The sequence below is a fragment of the Perognathus longimembris genome, chromosome 4, assembly GCF_023159225.1.
Source record: "Perognathus longimembris pacificus isolate PPM17 chromosome 4, ASM2315922v1, whole genome shotgun sequence".
In the NCBI taxonomy this organism is placed as follows: Eukaryota; Metazoa; Chordata; class Mammalia; order Rodentia; family Heteromyidae; genus Perognathus; species Perognathus longimembris.
This window is the reverse complement of record NC_063164.1, coordinates 54,623,500-54,644,091: the sequence shown is the minus strand read 5'-3', so window position 1 is coordinate 54,644,091 and position 20,592 is coordinate 54,623,500. Positions and strand designations below refer to the sequence as shown.

General features: G+C 37.7%; 1 protein-coding gene across 1 annotated transcript in view; it reads right to left on the bottom strand.

The window, feature by feature from the left end:
• Positions 1 to 20,592, bottom strand: part of Stk39 (serine/threonine kinase 39) — a 267,321-nt gene that overhangs the window by 202,865 nt on the left and 43,864 nt on the right. The window contains exon 2 of the mRNA XM_048345293.1: positions 13,474 to 13,586. Within this exon, the coding sequence (XP_048201250.1) occupies positions 13,474 to 13,586 (113 nt within the window). The remainder of the gene's footprint in view (positions 1 to 13,473; positions 13,587 to 20,592) is intronic.

Sequence of the window (20,592 nt, the reverse complement as noted above, 5' to 3'; positions counted from 1 at the left end):
TTCCCTATCCATTTAAATCTTCAGCATTCCATGGGTGCTTCTCATGCCTAAGGACATGAAGAGACTATTTTTCAAGAAAAGCACCTGTCACTCTGTCAAGGGTAGGACCTGTGCTGCTACTACACATAACAGAAAAAATGGGGTCCTCTACTGACCCATTAGAATCTTCCCTAACCATTGTATAGTTGCCTTCTAAAGAAGTGAAAACTTGAAGAAAAAAAAAGTATTTCTGTAATCAAATATGCTTTCTACAATCTGACTCCCTTTAGAACTGAAGCAGAGCACACTGTGAAACAAAACTTCACAAACTGGAATATAAACACTGGCCCCATGGAAAGGCTGGGACCTGGCAGGCTAAAATGTAGCAGGTCCGGAGGGGCCTGAGAGTCTGCACATCTGACAGGCATAAGTGACACTAATGCTGTGAGACAAGGAACCAGGCTTGGGGTGGCAACAAAGTACAGTGAGCTTTGGTGGAAGGCAGAGGTAGCAGGTCTGAGGGAAGATGAGAAGAGGAAACCCAAAGCACTGTCAGGAGGGCGATGAGATTAAGGGCTGGGTTGGAGGACAGGTCCTCATCAAGTCCAAGCTGAGAAGAGGAACAGGAAGAAAGATGGAAAAAATTAAATTCCTCCAAAAAGAAATCCTTAAAGAAAGAACATCCCCCTCAACAAGTAGGCTAAAGAACTAAAAAGACTTCTCTGAAGTAGAAATGGGAATGGCCAAGAGACACATGAAGAAGTGCTCTACATCACTGGCCATAAAAGAAATGCAAATCAAAACAACATTGAGAATCCACCTCACCCCAGAAAGAATGTCCATTATCAGGAAAACTAACAAAAACAAATGCTGGAGGGGATGTGGCCAAAAGGGAACCCTACTACATTGTTGGTGGAAAAGTAAACTTGTTCAGCCACTCTGGAAAGCAGTATGGAGATTCCTCAGAAGGCTAAACATAGGACCCAGAAGCCCCACTCTTGGGCATCTACCCAAAAGATTACAAGCAAGATCACACTAAAGCCACCAGCACAACAAAGTTCATCGCAGCACAATTTGTCATTGCTAAAATATGGAACTGACCCAGACCCCCCTCAATACATGAGTGGATCAGGGAAATGTGGTACATATACAAAATGGAATTTTATGCCTCTGTCAGAAAGAATGACATTGCCCCATTCATAAGGAAATGGAAGGATTTGGAAAAAATTATACTAAGTGAAGTGAGCCAGACTCAAAGAAACATGGACTCTATGGTTCCCCCCATAGGGAATAATTAGTACAGGTTTAGGCTAGTCACAGCAAAAGATCACAAGAGCCCAATAGCTATGCCCTTATGAACAAATAAGATGATGCTAAGTGAAATGTACTCCATGTTATAGAAACGAGTTTTATATCACTATTGTAATTATTTTTAACATACCATGTGAAACAATAGCTTTTTTTGTTGTTGTTCCTCTTGTATCCCCTTCCTGTGGTTGTCCCTGTGCCACCACTGTATCTCATCTGAGTACCCTGGATACTGTATATACTTGTATTAGAACTAGGAAAGGGAACGGGAATATCAAAATTGAGAGATAAAGGATAAAAAGACAAAAGCAATACTTATAAAAGCATTTGGTATAAACCAACTGAACAACTCATGGGAGGGGGGGTGAAAGGGGAGGGGGAGGGAGGGGAATAAGGGAAGTTGTAACAAATTGTACAAGAAATGTACCCACTGCCTTATGTATGAAAATGTAACCCCTCTGTACATCACTCCGACAATAAATGAAAAATTATTCAAAAATTAAAGAATATTGTCGTGTTAAAGTGATGTGAGTTCCATTTAATAGGAGACAGAAAACAAGAGAATAAAGAAGAAAATCACCGAACTGGAAATCTGGCCCACATCTGTAAAATGTGCCATTAAGAACTCACACAGGACTCCCTAGGGAGTCCAGAGAAAGTCTCTGACATACCACCAAGTGCCAGACTAAGGATTAATAATGTGCTCATGCAGCATCTGAAGTAACATTTTACAGGAGCAAGAAACCATCCTAAAATAGGGTTGCCCTTTAAAGTGCCCAAACTACCTACTATGCAGCAGTGGCTGCTACCACATCCCTCTGCCTGGGCCACACGTGGAAAAGATGGACCTGCTACTACGGGCAATGGCAAAGCTTTGTAAAGCACAGCATAGCACAGGCCCATAGGTAGACATAGCAACTTTGAAAAACACAAAAATTTATAAGACCCAAAATTTGAAGATATAAAACACACAAAGTAGCTGGGTGTCAGTAGCTCAGGCTTGTAATCCTAGCTACTCAGGATGTTGAGATCTGAAGATCATGGTTTGAAGTCAGCTGGAGCAGAAAAGCCCATAAGATTCTTATCTGCAATCAGAAGTGGTGATGTGTCTCACAGTGGTAAAGCTCTAGCCTTGAGTGAAAAACTCAAGGACACTACTTAGGCCCTGATTTCAAACCCCATAACCAACCAAACAACAACAACAAAAAAAAAAACAACTGTATGCTACTCTACAGAAATGAAGAATTTGGAAGGAAAACATCTCTTCCCACAACATAAAAAATTGTAGTTTGAACAATAGCTTAACATCCTTATGTGGAGACTATAGCATTTAATTAAAAAAAAAACTGGGGCTTTCTGGTTTACATATACTTTATATTTTTTGTTCATCTGAAATGTGTAAGCTTTGATCTAAACAAAGTTTACTTCAGTGTTAATGACGTAGTCAAAATATTTACTGAAAGGCAAGATAGAATATTTTAATGTTATACCTGCCATCTCTCCCCTAAAATACATTCTTTGCATCTAACTGCCAGTGCCATTGTCAAAACAAACTTGTTTTTAAAATTGTTGTACATTTTTATTAAACTAAATGCTTAATTTTAAAATATTAAGTTGCTATCATAGTGTATAAAATGTATAACTGCCATTTCATTGTAACTTATTTATTTTTAAATGAAAGTATGAGAGTACTTCTGATTCAAGAAATTTGTTATGAAACTGTTTCCTCTTTCCTGATGTAGCATAAATTGTCTTGAGTTGAACTGCAAGTAGAAGTCACACGTGAGCCACTTCTCAGTTGCCAGTCTTTGCTCACATTTAAAACAATTTACGAATGTTAAATTTTTGTATCTAATCTCTGATTATTAAAATGTTTATAAAGTTTATTTTACCAAAGAAATGCAATTCATTATGACAAAGTATTACAGAATAAACATTGTTTTATAGCAAAAAAAATGTAGTTGAATACATTTTTATGAGAGATTTTCTTGTTATATGGCCTTTGTCCTCTCAATACCAAAAATAATTATTTCCTCTATACACAGTATTATGGACAAGAAGAAACTAATTAACTATGGTCTGATCTACAATTACTTAAAGAGAGCATACATATATTCTGAGCAATCAGGAGGCTATGACAGGAAGATTACAAGTTGGAGACTAGCCTAGGCTATATGCAGATATCCACGTTATACCCTAAGTCACAGCTGGCTTCAAAGCGTGGCTCTACCATATCTGCCTAATTACCCAGGCAGGTTCCCCAGTCTCTTTAAACCTTATTTCCTTTTCTGTAAAACAAGCTTAACAATACCATCTACAGGGGAACATTTTGGAAAATGCAAGAGGAGAGATATAAAACTTCTCACAGAGTGCCTCACATGTAATGCAATATTCAAAGACAATTCAGTCTACACGTCTCTGTCTCAGGTCCTTACTTGCATGTGAGTGTACCCAGGTTGACCACTAATCTCAAGTGTCTCAAGTACCTGGCTCAGCCTCCAAGGCGCAAAGACAGACTCTGGCAAACGGTCACCTGCTGGCTAGAGGAGGTGCCTGTAAGGCAGAAAGGTCACCTGAACAAACAGAGAGGCACAACGTAGAATAAAGAGCCAGCTTCACTCAAACCACAATGTCCCCATCTGTGCTTGACAAATTAGTCCTTTATGTGTTTAATTTCTACCTCCTTGTATCCTGGTAAGCTGCCTGAAGCTCTTTTGGAATAAGAAGTCTAAATATTTACACAGGGAATAGGTTCAAGGAAAATAAAGAATTGTTACTAAAAGTTCTTTGAACTAATATTGAGCATATAAAGAATTAGGAAAAAAACTTAAAGCTTTCTTTTAACGCTGAAACAATGGGATGCACAAAGCACTAAGGGAAAGAGATACTGTTACTGAAAGGAGAAAGTTGTCAATGAATTCTGAAATATAGAAGCATCCTCATATTTTACCAGCCTATGTAAATTCTAAATAAATTCTTCCTTAGCTGATAATGGTGGCAATCTGTTATGAAATCAAACCTATTCAAGTTCCTCCTTTCTATGTACAATTAATACTGAGGAGCTATTCTTTCTAACTTTATTTGAAAGCAATGTATCTCAATCTTGGCTACACATTGAAATCACTGGGGAGCTTTACAAACCATCAATGCCTGGGTCCCAGCCTAGGGAAACCGATGTAAACTGGTTTAGGGTTCAGCCTGGGAATAAGTTTTGAAAGCTCCCAGGTCAGTGAGGCTGAGAAGCACTGCCTCTGGCAAATCACCAAAAAACAAGTTTCCTTCCAATGCCATGAAGTGTCTGGCTCCTGAACATATTTCTACACTGCAACTTAATCTAAGAAAGAAATAAGATGTATATGTACAATTTGCAAGCACTACCAAATGAAATGTGTATTTCCAAATGCGATGGAGAGCCAAATACACCTTTAAACTATAAGCACTAACCTCCAAGCACTTAAATAACTTCTGAGGTGACATAGAAACAACTGGTTAAATAAAAACACTGAAGAAAGGTCATTCTCCAGTTGGCACTTCCAGAATATCAGTTATCTCTAGGAAGGGTAAGTTAATCAATACTCACAAATAACCAAATGCTGTTTAAGTAGCAGGATTTAAAATAAACAAAGATAAACTTTAGCAATTTCAAATATCAGACAGGAAATGGAAGAAAAAGATTTTCAAAAATCTCTTAAAGGATCAATGTGTTTTTCTTTTTTTTTTCTTTTTTTTTTTCTTTTTTTTTTTTTTGGCCAGTCCTGGGCCTTGGACTCAGGGCCTGAGCACCATCCCTGGCTTCTTCCTGCTCAAGGCTAGCACTCGGCCACCTGAGCCACAGCGCCCCTTCTGGCCGTTTTCCATATATGTGGTGCTGGGGAATTGAACCGAGAGCTTCATGTGTAGGAGGCAAGCACTCTTGCCACTAGGCCATATTCCCAGCCCTGCAATGTGTTTTTCTTAATTTTCATTTTCAATTATGAAAAATGTCATTATTTTTTAAATTATATGAGATTTTTTTAATTATGAAAGTGATACACAGCAAGTTCTCATCTCTTTTGAGCCAACAAAGTAAAACCTGTTCGAGAAAAGTGAGTTGCCCCCTATGGCCCAGCAGCCCCACTTTTGAGCATCTACCCAAAAGATTACAAGCAAAAACACACCAAAGCCACCACCAGCACAACTATGTTTATCACAACACACTTTGTCATCACTAAAATATGGAACCAACCCAGATGCCCTTCAGTAGATGAATAGATCAGGAAAATGTGGTACATATACACAATGGAATTCTATGCCTCTATCAGAAAGAATGACACTGCCCCATTTGTAAGGAAATAGAAGGACTTGGAAAAAAAATATTAAGTGAAGTGAGCCAGACCCAAAGAAACATAGACTCTATGGTTTCCTTCATCGGGAATAATTAGTACATGACTAGGATTATCCTACCAGAAAAGCACAATAGCTCAATAGCTATGTATGTATGAACACATAAGATGATGCTAAGTGAAATGAACTCCCAATTTATGGAAACAAGTGGTTTAACACTGCTGTTATTATCAACATGCCATGTGAAATTATGCCCTTTTTCTTTCACATGTTTTAACCCCTGATGTCACTGTAACTGATTTTGGTACCCTCGATATTATCTGTGTGTGTGTGTGCGCCTGTGTGTGTCTTAGAACTAGAAAAGGGAACGGGAATATCAAAATTGAGAGACAAAAGATAAAAAGCCAAACCAAGGCAACAGCAATACTTACAAAACTATATGGTGTAAACCAACTGCACAACTCAAGTGTGGGAGGGAAACGGGAAAGGGAGAAGGTGGGGGAAAATGAAGGAGGAGGTAATAAGATGGATAAGAAATGTACTCACTGCCTTACGTATGAAACTGTAACCCACTGTACAACACTCTGACAATAAGGAAATAAAAAAAACGTGAGTTGCATTGTCTGTCTAGTACTCCTTAGAAATGAATTAACAAATGTCCTCTGCCACTTAGTTATTTTCCTAAGACTTGGTATCTGAGTTTTTCCAAGCATTAAAGTGATGTGATTAAAGTGACAGAGACTCTTCATCACCCCCTGCAACCTTCACCTTGAGTATCCAGGGTTCCTTATGCAGCAGCAGTTCAGCTCACGTGAAAGTAACAAAGGCAATGTAAGACAAGATTTAAAAAAAAAAGACAAAAACATTTGTCTTAACCTCAAGAATTTCTAGAAGTCAATGAGTATGACAAAAGTGACACACAGAACAGTGCGACATAAGGCTGGGGGTCCTGCTGGGTATGGTCTGACTCTACAAAACCTCATGAGGCCCTGGTTCTAAGCCAGAAGTGTAAAGAAATAAAATGAGCTGTGACTAACGCTATTTTCATAAGGTTTTCCTACTCTTCCTGCATATTGGGTGTCTGTTAGCATCAAGTGGAAACCTTTTGCACTGTTTGTGCTTCCTTATCTAAAAAAAATAAAATCTAACCAAGTCATATTTCACAAGTGTACAAAAACATATAAAAGCAAATTTAACTGCAGAATTTGATTAGCATCAGATGAAACTACAGCATAACTTTTAAATTTGATATTCCAAAATTGGAATTTATTTTGTCTAATCAAATTACACATATTTCTAAGCTAATGTAACTTCAGAGCTACATTCATTTGCATTTATGTAATTATTCTAATTGCTTAAAAATACTTTCATGTCTTCAAAGTAGCAAAAGAAAAATCCATTTCTAATTTTGTCCTCAACTATACTTGGATAAACACAAATACTAAATCAAATGAATATAAGTGCAAAGTTAAGTGGCAAGAGTCAAATAACAGTACAGAAATCACTAAAACCTGAAATGCTCAAAAGAGCACCATACACAATGAAGTAAGCTTATATTTTCTTGAAAAATGCTTGGCATAAAAGGCTACAAGGAATAGACAGATGTAATTTGTTCAATACAGTGAGGCATGAACTGGGATGTAAGTAATTAACTTATGAACTATAAAGTGACAAAGTTCAAACAGAATGGAAAAAATACTCAGGTCGATGTAATAAATAAAACACAAACACAAATTATACAAATTTAGGGTTAACTCAAAGGCTAGAATCTTTTTAACTAATATAATCTTGCTACAATAAACATTTGCAAGACTAGCTGCATAATTCAAGTGATTTCCTCTAATTATATATAAGCAATGTCTTACTTTTTTTTTCTTTAAAATTTTCAATTAAAAAGAACAAAGGGAAAATGAAAACTTCTGACTGGAAGAACCACTCAGAGCTCCCCAAATATTATCATTTCAATATAAAACCTGTGACAGGTAACTGTTAGGTGATAACTATTCCTCTCAAATAATTAAACCAGGTAACTGTCTATAGAATTTTAGTCCCTAAATTCCCCTATAACTCACAGCTAATTCATTCCTCTAAAACATTGAGAGAGAGAGAGACAGTGAGACAGAGAGAAAAGGAGGGAGGGAGGGAGAGGGAGAGAGGGAGGGAGGGAGGGCGGGAAGGAGGAAGGGGAGGGAGGAACTCATTCCTCTAAAGAAAGTAAGGAAAGGAGGGAGGAAGGAAAAAAAGGAAGGGGAAAGGGAAGAAAAGATGAAACAAAAGGAAGGAGGGATAAAGGAGGGAGTGATAGAGTCATAGAGGGAGGATGGTTAGGTATCAAGTCAAGAGAAAGGAAATATTACAGCAGAAAGCCTAGTTAGGGCTATGGGTTTACTCTGAGTTTCTTTATTTCTCTATGAATCCTCTGTGAGAGATGGCAAATTGCCTTTATAAAGATGATAGAAGAGGAAAAGAGTGAATGTCAAAACTTTTCCAGTTCAAGGCTAAGAAGCTTCCATTATTATGTACGTGGGAAAAAGAAGGCAAACTGTATCCAAATGTATGACTTTACTAGGTTTGTAATGTCAAATCGTACAGCTAGAATGACTTGACTCTATCCTGAATTATAAAGCATGATTTGATAGTGATGTTTTAAAGTGAATCTAACATGACTTTTGTTTAAAAGAATTACATTTTAAATACACACAATCAGAACTTTGAGGGGGAAAATTGGAATCTAGTATAATTGTTTCTTATGCTGGGAGAGAAGAGGAAGTTCCTCCAGAGACCTTAGTGATTCTTCAGGGAAATGGAGAAGAAGCAATCCCTTGGCCCTGGGAGCTCTGTGTCCTCCACCACAAAGTGCAATGTCAGGCACTCTATATGATCATTGTTCCTTTGAAATGACTTTGTTCACATCTGTCATCTATCAAAACTAAGAACAGTTTAATGAATATTACAAAACTGAATAATGTAACTACTTAACTATGTTTTCCTTCTTCTTTATTTTTCTTTTTCAAAGAAACAAGAACTTTGCCTAGTCCCTAGGCAATCATTTCTCTACCAACTATTGTTCTCTTACCACACAGAATCAAATTGTAAACTTTGATGGCACTAGGGTGTAAGGATGAGAAAAAGAGGTTCGGTTCAGTTATTTGTAACAACATCAAACGCACACTAAAAGCATGAGAATTTGACTGGGGAAAAAGTTGGAAGGGATAGGAGAAAGTCTACATACATATCAGAAAAACTTAGGCTGAGTTGGAATGTTTGTAATCTCAGTATGCAGGAGGCTAGGGCGAGAGAATCTCAAGTTGCAGGTAAGCCTTAAGCTTACACAATAAGACCAGAGTTAGCATGGGCTACTTAGGAAATATCTGCTTAAAAAAAAGTCATAAAATCAAATGAAGTGATGATCTGAAACATTAATCAATCCCCAGATAAAATAAAGAAGATCCTGAAAGCTAGAAAACGCGGGTTTTAATGTAAATAAAAAGGACTGAAATATTTATGGAATTTATTTTATCACTTGATGACAGAGGATAAAAGACAAACAACTTCCAAAAGATGATAAATTATTCGCGCATGTAAGGAATTCTAAAGAACTCAAGTGTGCACTAAGGTAGGATCCCTAACCACTGAGCCTGACCACAAACCAGAGAGAACCAAGGTCTTTCAAGAAACCTCAAGGCCATCTCCACATAGAATATAATATGCTGTTCTGAAAGTATGTCCGATCCCTTTAGCCAGTCTGAAGTTGATTTTGGAGAGAAATCCCATTGATGAAAGGCATATTAGGGGAAAGTAACCTTTCTACCAATCTGCTAAACCAGTTCTAGGCCAACAGGGGGAAAAATACAGAGACAAAAGTCATACCAACCCCACACAAAAATGAAAGGACTCTCAAGTTCACGGAGTCCCAAAAAATTAGAACTCCCTGTGCCTTCCCACCACCTAGCTGAGTATATAATATCTAGAGGGCCTAATAATGATGCAGCTAACAAGCTTTTGCTCTATGTAAGCGTGATTACCTCCCAGAGTTGTTAAGCTAATTACAATTAGCCATTTATACCACTGTGAGATTGACAAATGGGATTAACAACAAATGTGGGAACTACAAATCTCAGAAGGTGACAACATGTTGACATAGTCTGGAATGTAGAGAACAAATCAACAATATTATTTTAACCATATGGTCATTTTACCTAGAAATCAGATCACAGGTAAAGGCCAAACCCCCAACATGAGGAAATTCAAAATAATCCATAGACACAAAAAATATATTAGTTTAGATTAACTGAATAACATTCATATGTCAATGGAAGTATTAGTTTTAGAGTATGCTTTTAGCATACTGTTAGCATTGCTGTTAAATTAGAATAAGATTTCGTGAACACACAGTCTAGTAATCCCATACACACCCCCAAATCACTCTTTTAATGGAACTAAGCACACTACAGAAACTATATTTACCAAATTAGCTTATACACAGTACTCATTTTCATGGTGAATTTTCTTTTTTTTGTACTGGTCCTGGGACTTGAACTCCAGGCCTGAGTACCTTCCCTAAGTTTTTGTGCACAAGGCTAGTACTCTTAACACTTGAGCCACAGCTCCACTTCTGATTTTTTGGTGTTTAACTGGAGATAAGAATCTCAAGGACTTTGCTACCTGGACTGGTTTTCAACTGCGATTCTCAGATCTCAGCCTGATAAGTAGCTAAGATTACAAGAATGAGCCACCAGTGCCCAGCTAATTTTAATTACCTTTTATTGAAAAACTCACTGAATGCTACACATCCACCTTTATAATAAATAAATACAGTAATGGTAACAAACTAAAACAAAGCATACTTCTGACAGTCATTATTTTTCTGTTTGGGACAGTTCAAAATTTTCTATTGTCACACAAACAGGAATGTACCTACATAAACACTCAAAATAGGCCACCTGTTTAAACAAAAAATGATTCAACAGTGTAAATTTAAATCACCAATTATTTCATGTCAGTGATCTATCTCATCTAACATTTCTTTTACTCCCTTGACTCTTGGAGAAATTATCATTGTAATTAGCACATTAACAACTTGGATCTTTCTTCAACAAAACCGGAATCGACTCCAGAAGCACAAGGAAATGTACAGATCCCCACCAATAAGGAGCAGACTGTACGTAGGATCAATTAACCAAACCCTTGTGTGCCATCACATATCGCTCTGCATGTGGAGCCTAGCTTACCAAAGAACTAAGCATAGAAGGCAAGGGAAGAGAGAGGGGAATAAAATCAGTACAGGAAGTAGGAATGAGGGCAGAGCAGTAATGGGGGTCAGGAGGTGAAAGCACTTTAATAAAAAGAGGCAGATGTTCCAATGGCAAGCAAATAGTTATGACTTCTATGACATAGCATCATCACAAGATAAAGATCCCAATGGTCATTGTTTCTTCTCAGAACACTGGTTTTCAGTTAGCACATGGCACTCTCTGTGAGATGCTGCCGCACAATGACCTGTGTCTAACACACACTGACGGAACTAAAGGATTATTAGGATACCGGATGCCCAAACACTGCCAAACTGTGAACCCACAGAAATAATAAAAGTGCAGGCAACAGCAGCATTACAAGCTGAAAGAACGACAGAAACTTTGGTCCACACAAGCTCATATATCAACTACAACACAAAAGCCTAACAACCTGAGGCAAACTATACTTTAAATTCTTTTTTTTTAAGAACCAGGAAATAATACATCCTGAAGACCATAGCAATTCCTCCCTTCTCTAAATAGGTCCTAACACTAAAAGGCCAAAGGGAAGATAGAAGCAATAAATTTATTATTTTAGTTTCCTTTTAAATGAGAAACCATTTTAATTTAATAAGAAATAATTAAGCATATATGCTCTAGAACTTAGGCATCCCAGGAAGATAAAAAGGGAGGGAAGTAAATTAACCACCACAAGGCAATCTCATAAATCAGCCTACAGCCATAAAAACATTCATTCCTAAGATAGAGAGCTAACTTAGAAATACCCCCAAATGACACAACTATGCTTATTAGTCTCAGGAAAAGAAGAGAACTGGAATGATGCCCCGCTTACCTCTACTCAAGCATTCACACAGCTCCCAAGACAGGCAGCAAGTTGCTAATGGAAAAAAATGCCAAAGGATAATATGAAGTCCCTGCACAACTGAGGGCACATCCTCCATTCAGCATAGAAGGCTGGTTCCAGGACTGCCTGGCATAAGAGCACAGAAGAACATATTCTGTATAACTACTCTTAAGGTACACAATGGATGGCTAGGACAAACACCAGGAGAAAGTTCTTGAGTGATATTTTCCAATAGTGCTTAAGTTTAAATGTATACGTTCAAAAACACTAACAAAAAAAAAAGCTAATGTACACTTATATACAATCACCGAGTTTAAGGACTTCAGAAGGAATGAAAAGGCCTTAAAATTTAATTCGCTTTTACAATACCCCTGAGCTATTAGTTAAGTCAACTAAAATTTAAAAAAAAAAGAAAAGAAAAAGAAACAGCTTAGTGGGAGGAGCAGAATTCAACTCTCTCCAGAGTTTGCTCAATGCTTTTTCCACTCAGGGAAAATGACCTTGAAAACTGGTTGGATGACAATGGTACAGTTTTCTTGGTCACCACAATGGCTATACACAAACAAATATGTATACAGTAGCCATTTCTGTAGCTGAGCAAAGCACAGCTAAATTTGTGAGGAGAGGGAAGGCCCTAAATTCTAAAAAGTAAGATTAAATCATAAAACTGAATTTTAAAAGTTAACATTAAATTATAGAAGCTCCTGATTTAATTTTAATTTGAGTAGATAATCTGTTACTTCAGTCCTAGTGAAATCTACATATTGTGTAGCCTAATTTGAAATGTGAGGCCAAACAGAGCTGGAAAAGTACAGCTTTACCCTTGTACTTAATTTATACTATAGTGTACTGTAACTAAGCCTGAAATAAAAGCTATATTCTGAGTGAAGACAAAAAGCTCTTGTTAATAACATTCCATTCCCAATGTAGAATATAACAAAAGGCTTCTTTATCTAGAGCCAACTGTCATTATACTTTGTAGCCTGTATGGAGCTATTGGACTAATATTTGTACTGGGATTAGTGTTGGGATAACCAATCAGTTAACTCCTCCAACCACAGTTTTCTATTATCCTCAAATAAATGGCCAAAGGAAAAAAGAAAAAAATTGGCAGGCAGAACAATGACCATATTTATGAGATTAAATTCTCAAACTCTTCACAGTTTGCTGGGCAACTAATAACCATTTGTGAAGCTGTTCATTTGATAATGAGTCAGCTAAGCCTAAAGCAAATGTTCTTTTAAACCAACCAATGCTACTACAGTCATATCCACATAGACAGACTCCAACCAGTAACCTACATCATTTCAAGTGAAAAATACAAGTTATTATGTAAGAAAACCAAACTCAGGAAAGGAACAGTGAGAGGGTGATTCCTACTTATGTCAAATATTCTAGATCGAGGCCAAGAAGTTTGACCTCAAACTCTGTGCTCAAAAATCACATGTCCTCAAGCCATCACGCACAATGTGCTCCACTATGTATAAAAATGAATGTCAACACTGAGACCACTGGAGATTTGCAGGCTGTGCAACATACTGTTCATCACAGCAATAAATAAATAAAGTGTAGAAAATAAATAAAATCACAGGCACAGAATCATTAGTTACACAAGAGAAGGAAGTACTGTGGCTGTTTCCAAGAAATACATATATCAAGAAGTCCACATCCATTCATTCACCAGCACTTGTTCTACTCACTTATCTCCACACTCACAGATGTCACAAGGACCAAGCAACAGGCCCCCCATTCACCTTTACTTACTAGCAGTTCATCCATACTGGTCTGGCATTTTTCCAAGTTGATCCTTTTGATTGCTACACGTTCTTGCCTGGGTTTGCAGAGGGCAGCCTGGACCACTGCTGTAGCGCCACTTCCTGAAAACAAAATAAAAATAGTATTTGTGGTTTTCTTTCATAAATAAATATTAAGTCCCCTACTTATGACATTCAAACACCACTATCTCACATCTCTTTTTGAAAAGTTTCTTAAATCTTCAAATAATTATCTGGAGGAGAAAAAGGGCAGTCTACACTTTTCCAGTTGATGTATTCCTGAGAACGACATAAACAACCTACACGAGTGCTGTTGCCATCCCTGGGTCCTGATAACTTTCTAACTGAAGAGTCTATATTTCAGGCACTTGTCCCATGTCAGCCAAAACCAAAGCACTCTACTTGAGTATTTCAGAGCTTCCATGAAATGCTGGGCATCTTATCTGTCCCAAGCACTCTCAGAGATTATTTCTTCTGTTCTTGCTCTACAATTAGAAAAACAGAAATCAGCCCTAGAGCTCTCATGCTGAAAAGCACTAATTTCAAGGATGCTAAGCAAAATTGTTCAAAAATGGGTTGTTACCAAAGCTCTTGGCATTTAAAAAATTTCATATTTCTCAAGTTTTATGAGGATTAGCTAATGCACTCAGACTACTAAAAGATGATCATGTCATCATGTTGTATAAGAACAAAATGCACACATGCATTGATTTGTGGCCAAGCCCAAAGACTTACTAATCAAATTTAGATTCTATAGGGTATAAAGACCACTAGGTTAAGATATCTCAATTCTGCATACAAATGACAAAAAATATCATTCTTAATCACATGGAGCTTGTACCACCTTAAGACAGCCAAAAAGTAAAATAGCCTGTGCTCAGGATCAACGTGCAAAAAATCTAAATTTCTCCTCAAAGATTTTCTCTCTAATCAGTCATTGGATAAAAGAAGGGGGACTTTTGGCAATAGGAAAAGAGATCAATATTAGCTTCTCTAATATATGTAATAGAAAAGGATGGCACTTATAATGCAAAGAATGACTTCCTACCCCAAGGAAACATACAAATGAGTGTCTATGGGGCTGAAGCTCTACACTTACTTCTTCCTCTGGCATCCCATCAGCTCTCAGCCCATGATCTACTGATCATAGCAAATTATCCTAGTGCTTCCAAACCCAAGTCTCCTACCTCAAGGAAGCTTAGTCTGTGTTCACCTAGAAGGAAATTCCTGTGTCCTGACCACCCACAAACCCGCAGGCACTTCACTCACAAAGATTTCCTTATAATCTTTTACATTTACATTACTAAATTTATTTTTAAATTTTTTAAGCAGTTGTTCATAAAGTCATCATTTAACAAAGCAGTTTATGAATACAATTCATCTTGACCAAAGTCACTCCTTTTAACATTCTCACCCATCCCTTCCAACCAAGTCCTTCCCTCATTTCTCTTAATTTTGCAGGATATACACTGAATTCTTGACTGCATTCTCCCCACCTCTTCTCTGTGAGGTTCACCAGAAAGTAAACTTGCTACATGGTTCAGGAAGAAAGGAGTTTATTGGGAGGAAAGAAAACTGCCAGCCCACACAAGATGAAGGCGTGGGAACACAGAGGGGAAGAAAAAAAATGGGAAAAGATAGAAAAGAGCAAGGGAGAGTAAGAGACAAAAGGAAAGAGAACAGGGACTGTGTTGAGCTGTATTATATAGGAAAAGGTGGGAGATAAGGCAAGGTGGATTGGATGTGACCTCAGAAAAGGAGGAGGTAAGGGGGCTGGGGATATGGCCTAGTGGCAAGAGTGCCTGCCTCATATACATGAGGCCCTGGGTTCGATTCCCCAGCACCACATATACAGAAAATGGCCAGAAGTGGCGCTGTGGCTCAAGTGGCAGAGTGCTAGCCTTGAGCAAAAGGAAGCCAGGGACAGTGCTCAGGCCCTGAGTCCAAGGCCCAGGACTGGCCAAAAAAAAAGAAAAGGAGGAGGTAGGGGCTGGGGATATAGCCTAGTGGCAAGAGTGCCTGCCTCAGATACATGAGGCCCTAGGTTCGATTCCCCAGCACCACATATACAGAAAACGGCCAGAAGCGGCGCTGTGGCTCAAGTGGCAGAGTGCTAGCCTTGAGCGGGAAGAAGCCAGGGACAGTGCTCAGGCCCTGAGTCCAAGGCCCAGGACTGGCAAAAAAAAAAAAAAAAGAAAAGGAGGAGGTAACTGCCTCCAGGTGTGCCAGTTACCTAGGTAACTCAGGTACGGGGTACAGACTTAAACAGGTGTGGGAGGGGCAACCACATGGAGCCTTCCCAGGGGTGGACCTTACATTCTCCTCTTCATTCCTCTACTTATTTCCCCTTGTCACAACACCACCCCTTTCAAGTACCTGTTTCCTGGTATTTTATTTTGCTGAACTCTGATTTTGGCTTTCTAGGGAATTACATTATTTGATATCTCCCTTGAATCTACTGTATTTCAGTTAATACATTTGTGTACACTTGCTTACCACCCAACATATTCACTTACAAGTTTGTAAACTAAAGAAAGCTTCCACCTAAAAATGAAAACATACATTCTTTGTCTCTCTGGGCCTGATATATTTCATTACATAATTTTTTCAAGTCTTTCCATTTCTTTACAAATGGTACAATATCATTCTTTCTAATGGATGAGTGAAATTCTGTGTATGTATACCACATTTTCTTGATCAATTAGTCCACTGAGGGGCCTTTGGCTAATTCTTACCTTGGAAATGGTGAATAGTACTGAAATAAACATCGTTATGTTGGCAGATTTACTATATCCTGATTTGTAATCTTTTGATCTTTTTTTCTTATTTGTAAATGTCCAGGAGTGAAATTCTGGATAATAGTGCAGTTGTATGTTTAATATTTTGACAAACCTTCACACTGCTTTCCTAAGTAGTTGAACAAGTTTACATTCCTACCAACAGTGTAGTAGTGTTCCCTTTTGTCCATACACTGGCCCTCATATACTGCTGTTTTGTAGATAATGGCCATTCAATTGCATTTCCTTTATGGTCATTTTCTTCACATGTCTATTGGCCATTTTTATTTCTTATTCTGAGAAGACAAAAACAAAGACTAGAAGACATCTTCTTCAACAAATGCTGCTGGCCAAACTGGATGTCCACATGCAGAAAATGTAAAGCAGCCTTGTACCAGCATCAGTTCAAAATGGATGAAAAACATCCAAGTGAGACCTGAAACCATGAAACTATTACAGGAAAGATTAGCTCCTGGACACAGGTAAAAACTTTCTGAGTAAAGATACAAAAGCACAGAAAATCAAAGAAAGACCTTGTAAATGCAACTGCATCAAGCTAAAAAGTTTCTGCATAGCAAAGAACACAGTCATCAAACTAAAATGACAGCCTACAGAATGGGAGAAAACTTTTGCCAACTACATATCAGACAGTGGCCCAATATCAAGAATATACAGAGAACATAAAACCAATAACCCATTTAATAAATGGGAAAATGTGCTGAAGAGAATCTTCTCAGAAGAAAAAGTACAAGCAGCTAATTAACTTCATTTTATATGTGAGAAAACTGGATCTTGGAAAACTTGCCCAAGGTCATACCACTAACAAGTACCTGGCCAGCGATCAGAGTTAATCTGCCAAACTTCAACACCTATGCTTTGCTTCTACTTCCCAAAATCCAGAGCATATCCTTCCCTTCCACAGTGACTGTGGCCTTGCCAGAAAACTATTTTCTTCAGTCCTAAATCATTCAATAAAAGAAAACCTACTTGAAGGGAAAATTCAAATAAACTTCTGCCTTAAGAGATGAGATGATGATGATGAAGAAAGTACTTTCATCAGAGCCTGTTCAACCTGGTCTTCCTCTCCCTAACCTTACCTCTAGCTCCATCAGCTACTAGTTATAACCCCACGAGCATGGCCTCACTGGTCCAGCAGAATTTTGGATTTAATCCAGAATATTGCAGGTACCACAGCCAAACACTACAAAGAGCCCTGCTGATAGTAAAGTATATTTTCCACTCTCTAGAACAAGAGACTATCACTAAAGTGAACCACAGAGAAACTGCTAAGGAGCTGGGAAGCAAGGGGCCTGGTATACAACAGAGAAATCAACAAACACTTTTAACTAGCTTCTGATAGAGAACCATTTTCAGTTGTACCTCCTACAACCACACACACACTCATTACATCTTTAATCACAGTCTATAATACTTTTAAATTGGGCAAATCAAAGGATGGGGGGTGGAAATTTCTCCAGAAGAATAGGCTTGTATTTTCTCCTAGTCCTCATAGTCCATTAAGTGCTGGACTACTAAAGGCCCCTGACTTCCACTAACACATGCAAGAATACAGACACAAGTATGAATTTAAAAGCAGAGGAAGGAATGGAGAAAATCTCTTATGAAAGTTTTATGACTACAGAATTATTATTGCTCTATAATTATAGCGGACTAAAAAAACAACCTGCTCTCATCTCTATAGAGTAAATATGAAGCTACATGACCTGAGATGATTGTTTAAACATGAACAGTTTAAAAATCCACTGAATGTTCTTTGAGATTCAACTATGGATCCAAAATTCCTATTAACTACAAGACAGATAAGAATAAAATCAAAGATAGAGAGCAATGTAAAGGCCAACTCTAACTCGCTACTTTCTAGATGAGGAAACAAGGTCTGGATTCTCTCTCTCTCTCTCTCTCTCTCTCTCTCTCTCTGTCTCTCTCTGACACACACACACACACACACACACACACACACACACACACACACACACACACACACCCCGAATTGAAAAGCACAGTATCAAAAGCCAAGGACAGACTGCATCCTCATTCCTTAGCTGTTACCCTCAGCTCTAGTTCGGTGATTTTTTCAAACTGTTAGCTAGGTCATCAAAATTGAGGGTGAAAGATAGCATTCTTGAATGGAAGCATCAGAGTGCACTTTATATATGGGAGGTAAAAAGTGCTTTCTTCAACTTCTGTTTAAGTTATACTCCAGCTAAAGAAAAACTTACTTTATGGTGAGTCGTGTGCAAAAATCTGAAGCCTCAGTACTAGATTAAGATTCTCAGGATCAAAGCAAACCCCTGATTTGAATGGAAAAGAAGAAATGACCTAAGAACATAATTCTAAAAGACATATTAGCATAATTCTAGAGGACATTTAGTAATAATGTAAATTTGGTCATACTTTAAGAGATTTTTATGCCTGTCACTCAATAGTTTAAGAGAAACTTAGTTCCTCTTAAAATTGAGGGCATGGAAATGCAGGAACTAAACAAATGTTAGCAATATGAAGTAAAGTAATAATTAAAATGTTAAGAAGCAAATTATATTTATTCTGAACAAGAAGCATAACTCATTATCACGTGATAATATGCTATCAATGATGTTGCATGTACTGCTTTAAGAATAAGGGGCTGTGAACCTTTCAGGAAATTCTGTTTATTCCTGACTCCCATTTCAAAAGAAATAAACCATTCTGCAGGATGGCGACTTATGTGCCAATTTGAAAAGAGTAATACTTTATGTCCTGTCAAGCTCTGTTATAAGTAACACTAGGCTCAATTCACTTTTGGTAACTAACATTAATCTAAGAACAGATACTTAGAAGAAGAAATTACGTCAGTAGCAACAAGAGGCACAAGATTCCTTGGGGTCATAACCAACATGCTAATTATCCCTTAGTTTAACAACTCTCTGCTTATTTCCCTATTTGTGCTATTGCTTGTATTAAAACTCTCCAGGTATGTCATAGCTACATTTCACACTTTGGAGTTATCCAAAGAATTCCTTTAAAATATAATTGAGTATTATAACTTCAAATTTCATGATGTCTATAAGAAACTAGCATACTGAACTTCAGTGTTTCTTTCGTAATATTTCTGGTATTGCCTATATCTAAACGATATGCTAAAAATTCTTACTTTTTGGACCCACATCACAAATTCCTTTTTGTATTCACTGTTAGGATAAAAATGTCTCCTTCCCAAATAACTTAATAAATACTAAGAAATAAGTAGCATCATATTTTCTTTTTTGTCTCAAAGTCAGAACACTCAGTCCTAAATTTCATGTGTAGTGCCAGCAATTATCCTTAGTCCAGGTTTCCTATAACTTCATCATCCAGTACCCATCTTGAAAGCCAGGAAGCCACCGTAATCTGGACTCACACCTTGCAGAACTATGGAAATAGCTATCTGTTTAAGCCACACAGTCTGTAGTATTCTGTTATGGAAGCAAACATCAACAGACTAATACAAAAGCCATTCAAGGTCTATTCTAAGCCACTTTTCCACTGACATTATGATAGGGCCCACAAGTCCATATTCCTTCCTGCTTAATTTAAGGCTTCTTTCATTATACAAAGCCAGTGTTCTTGGAGACTACCAAAGTAATCATCTTCTTGAAACATCACTACTTGGACATTTAATACAAAAGAAATAAAATAGACTTAACAACCATAAGAAATTTGATGCACGAAATTACAACAAAAGATGTTTGCATATATTAACTCATTACCAAATAGTAATTAAATCCTACCATGTGACAGGTAGTTCACTAGATAAGAAAGGCCCAATGATTACTGTTCCTGTTATATGTGGAGAAAAAGGCCTTCTACAAAATGGTTTGCTATGTAGACATTAACACAGATGAAGAGAGAACTGTAGGGAATGAATGTTTCTGTCCCCCTAAAACGCATTTCAAAGCCACAGTTTAGAGACAGGGCCTTAGTGGAAATGAAGTTAAGTGAGATCAGCAGGGTAGATGATCAGTATTAAGAATAGGCAGAAGAGAATTCACTTTTTTTTCTCTCTGCAGAGAGAAGAAACCCAACTGCAAGCCAGGAGTTTCTTACAGAAAACCAATTAACCAGCTGAACCTCCCAGCTTCCAACAGTGTGGAAATGAGTTCTTTGACCCACCCCAGCCTACAGCATTCCATTATGGCAGCCCAAGCAGACTAATATAAAAGCCATTCAATGTCTGCTCTAAGTCATTCTTCTACAGACACCTATGGGAAAAAAATGTTATACTAATTATAAAGTTCACAGAAGTAATTAAGTAAACAGAGAGAAAAGATTCAACTGAAGCACTTCTGAAGGAC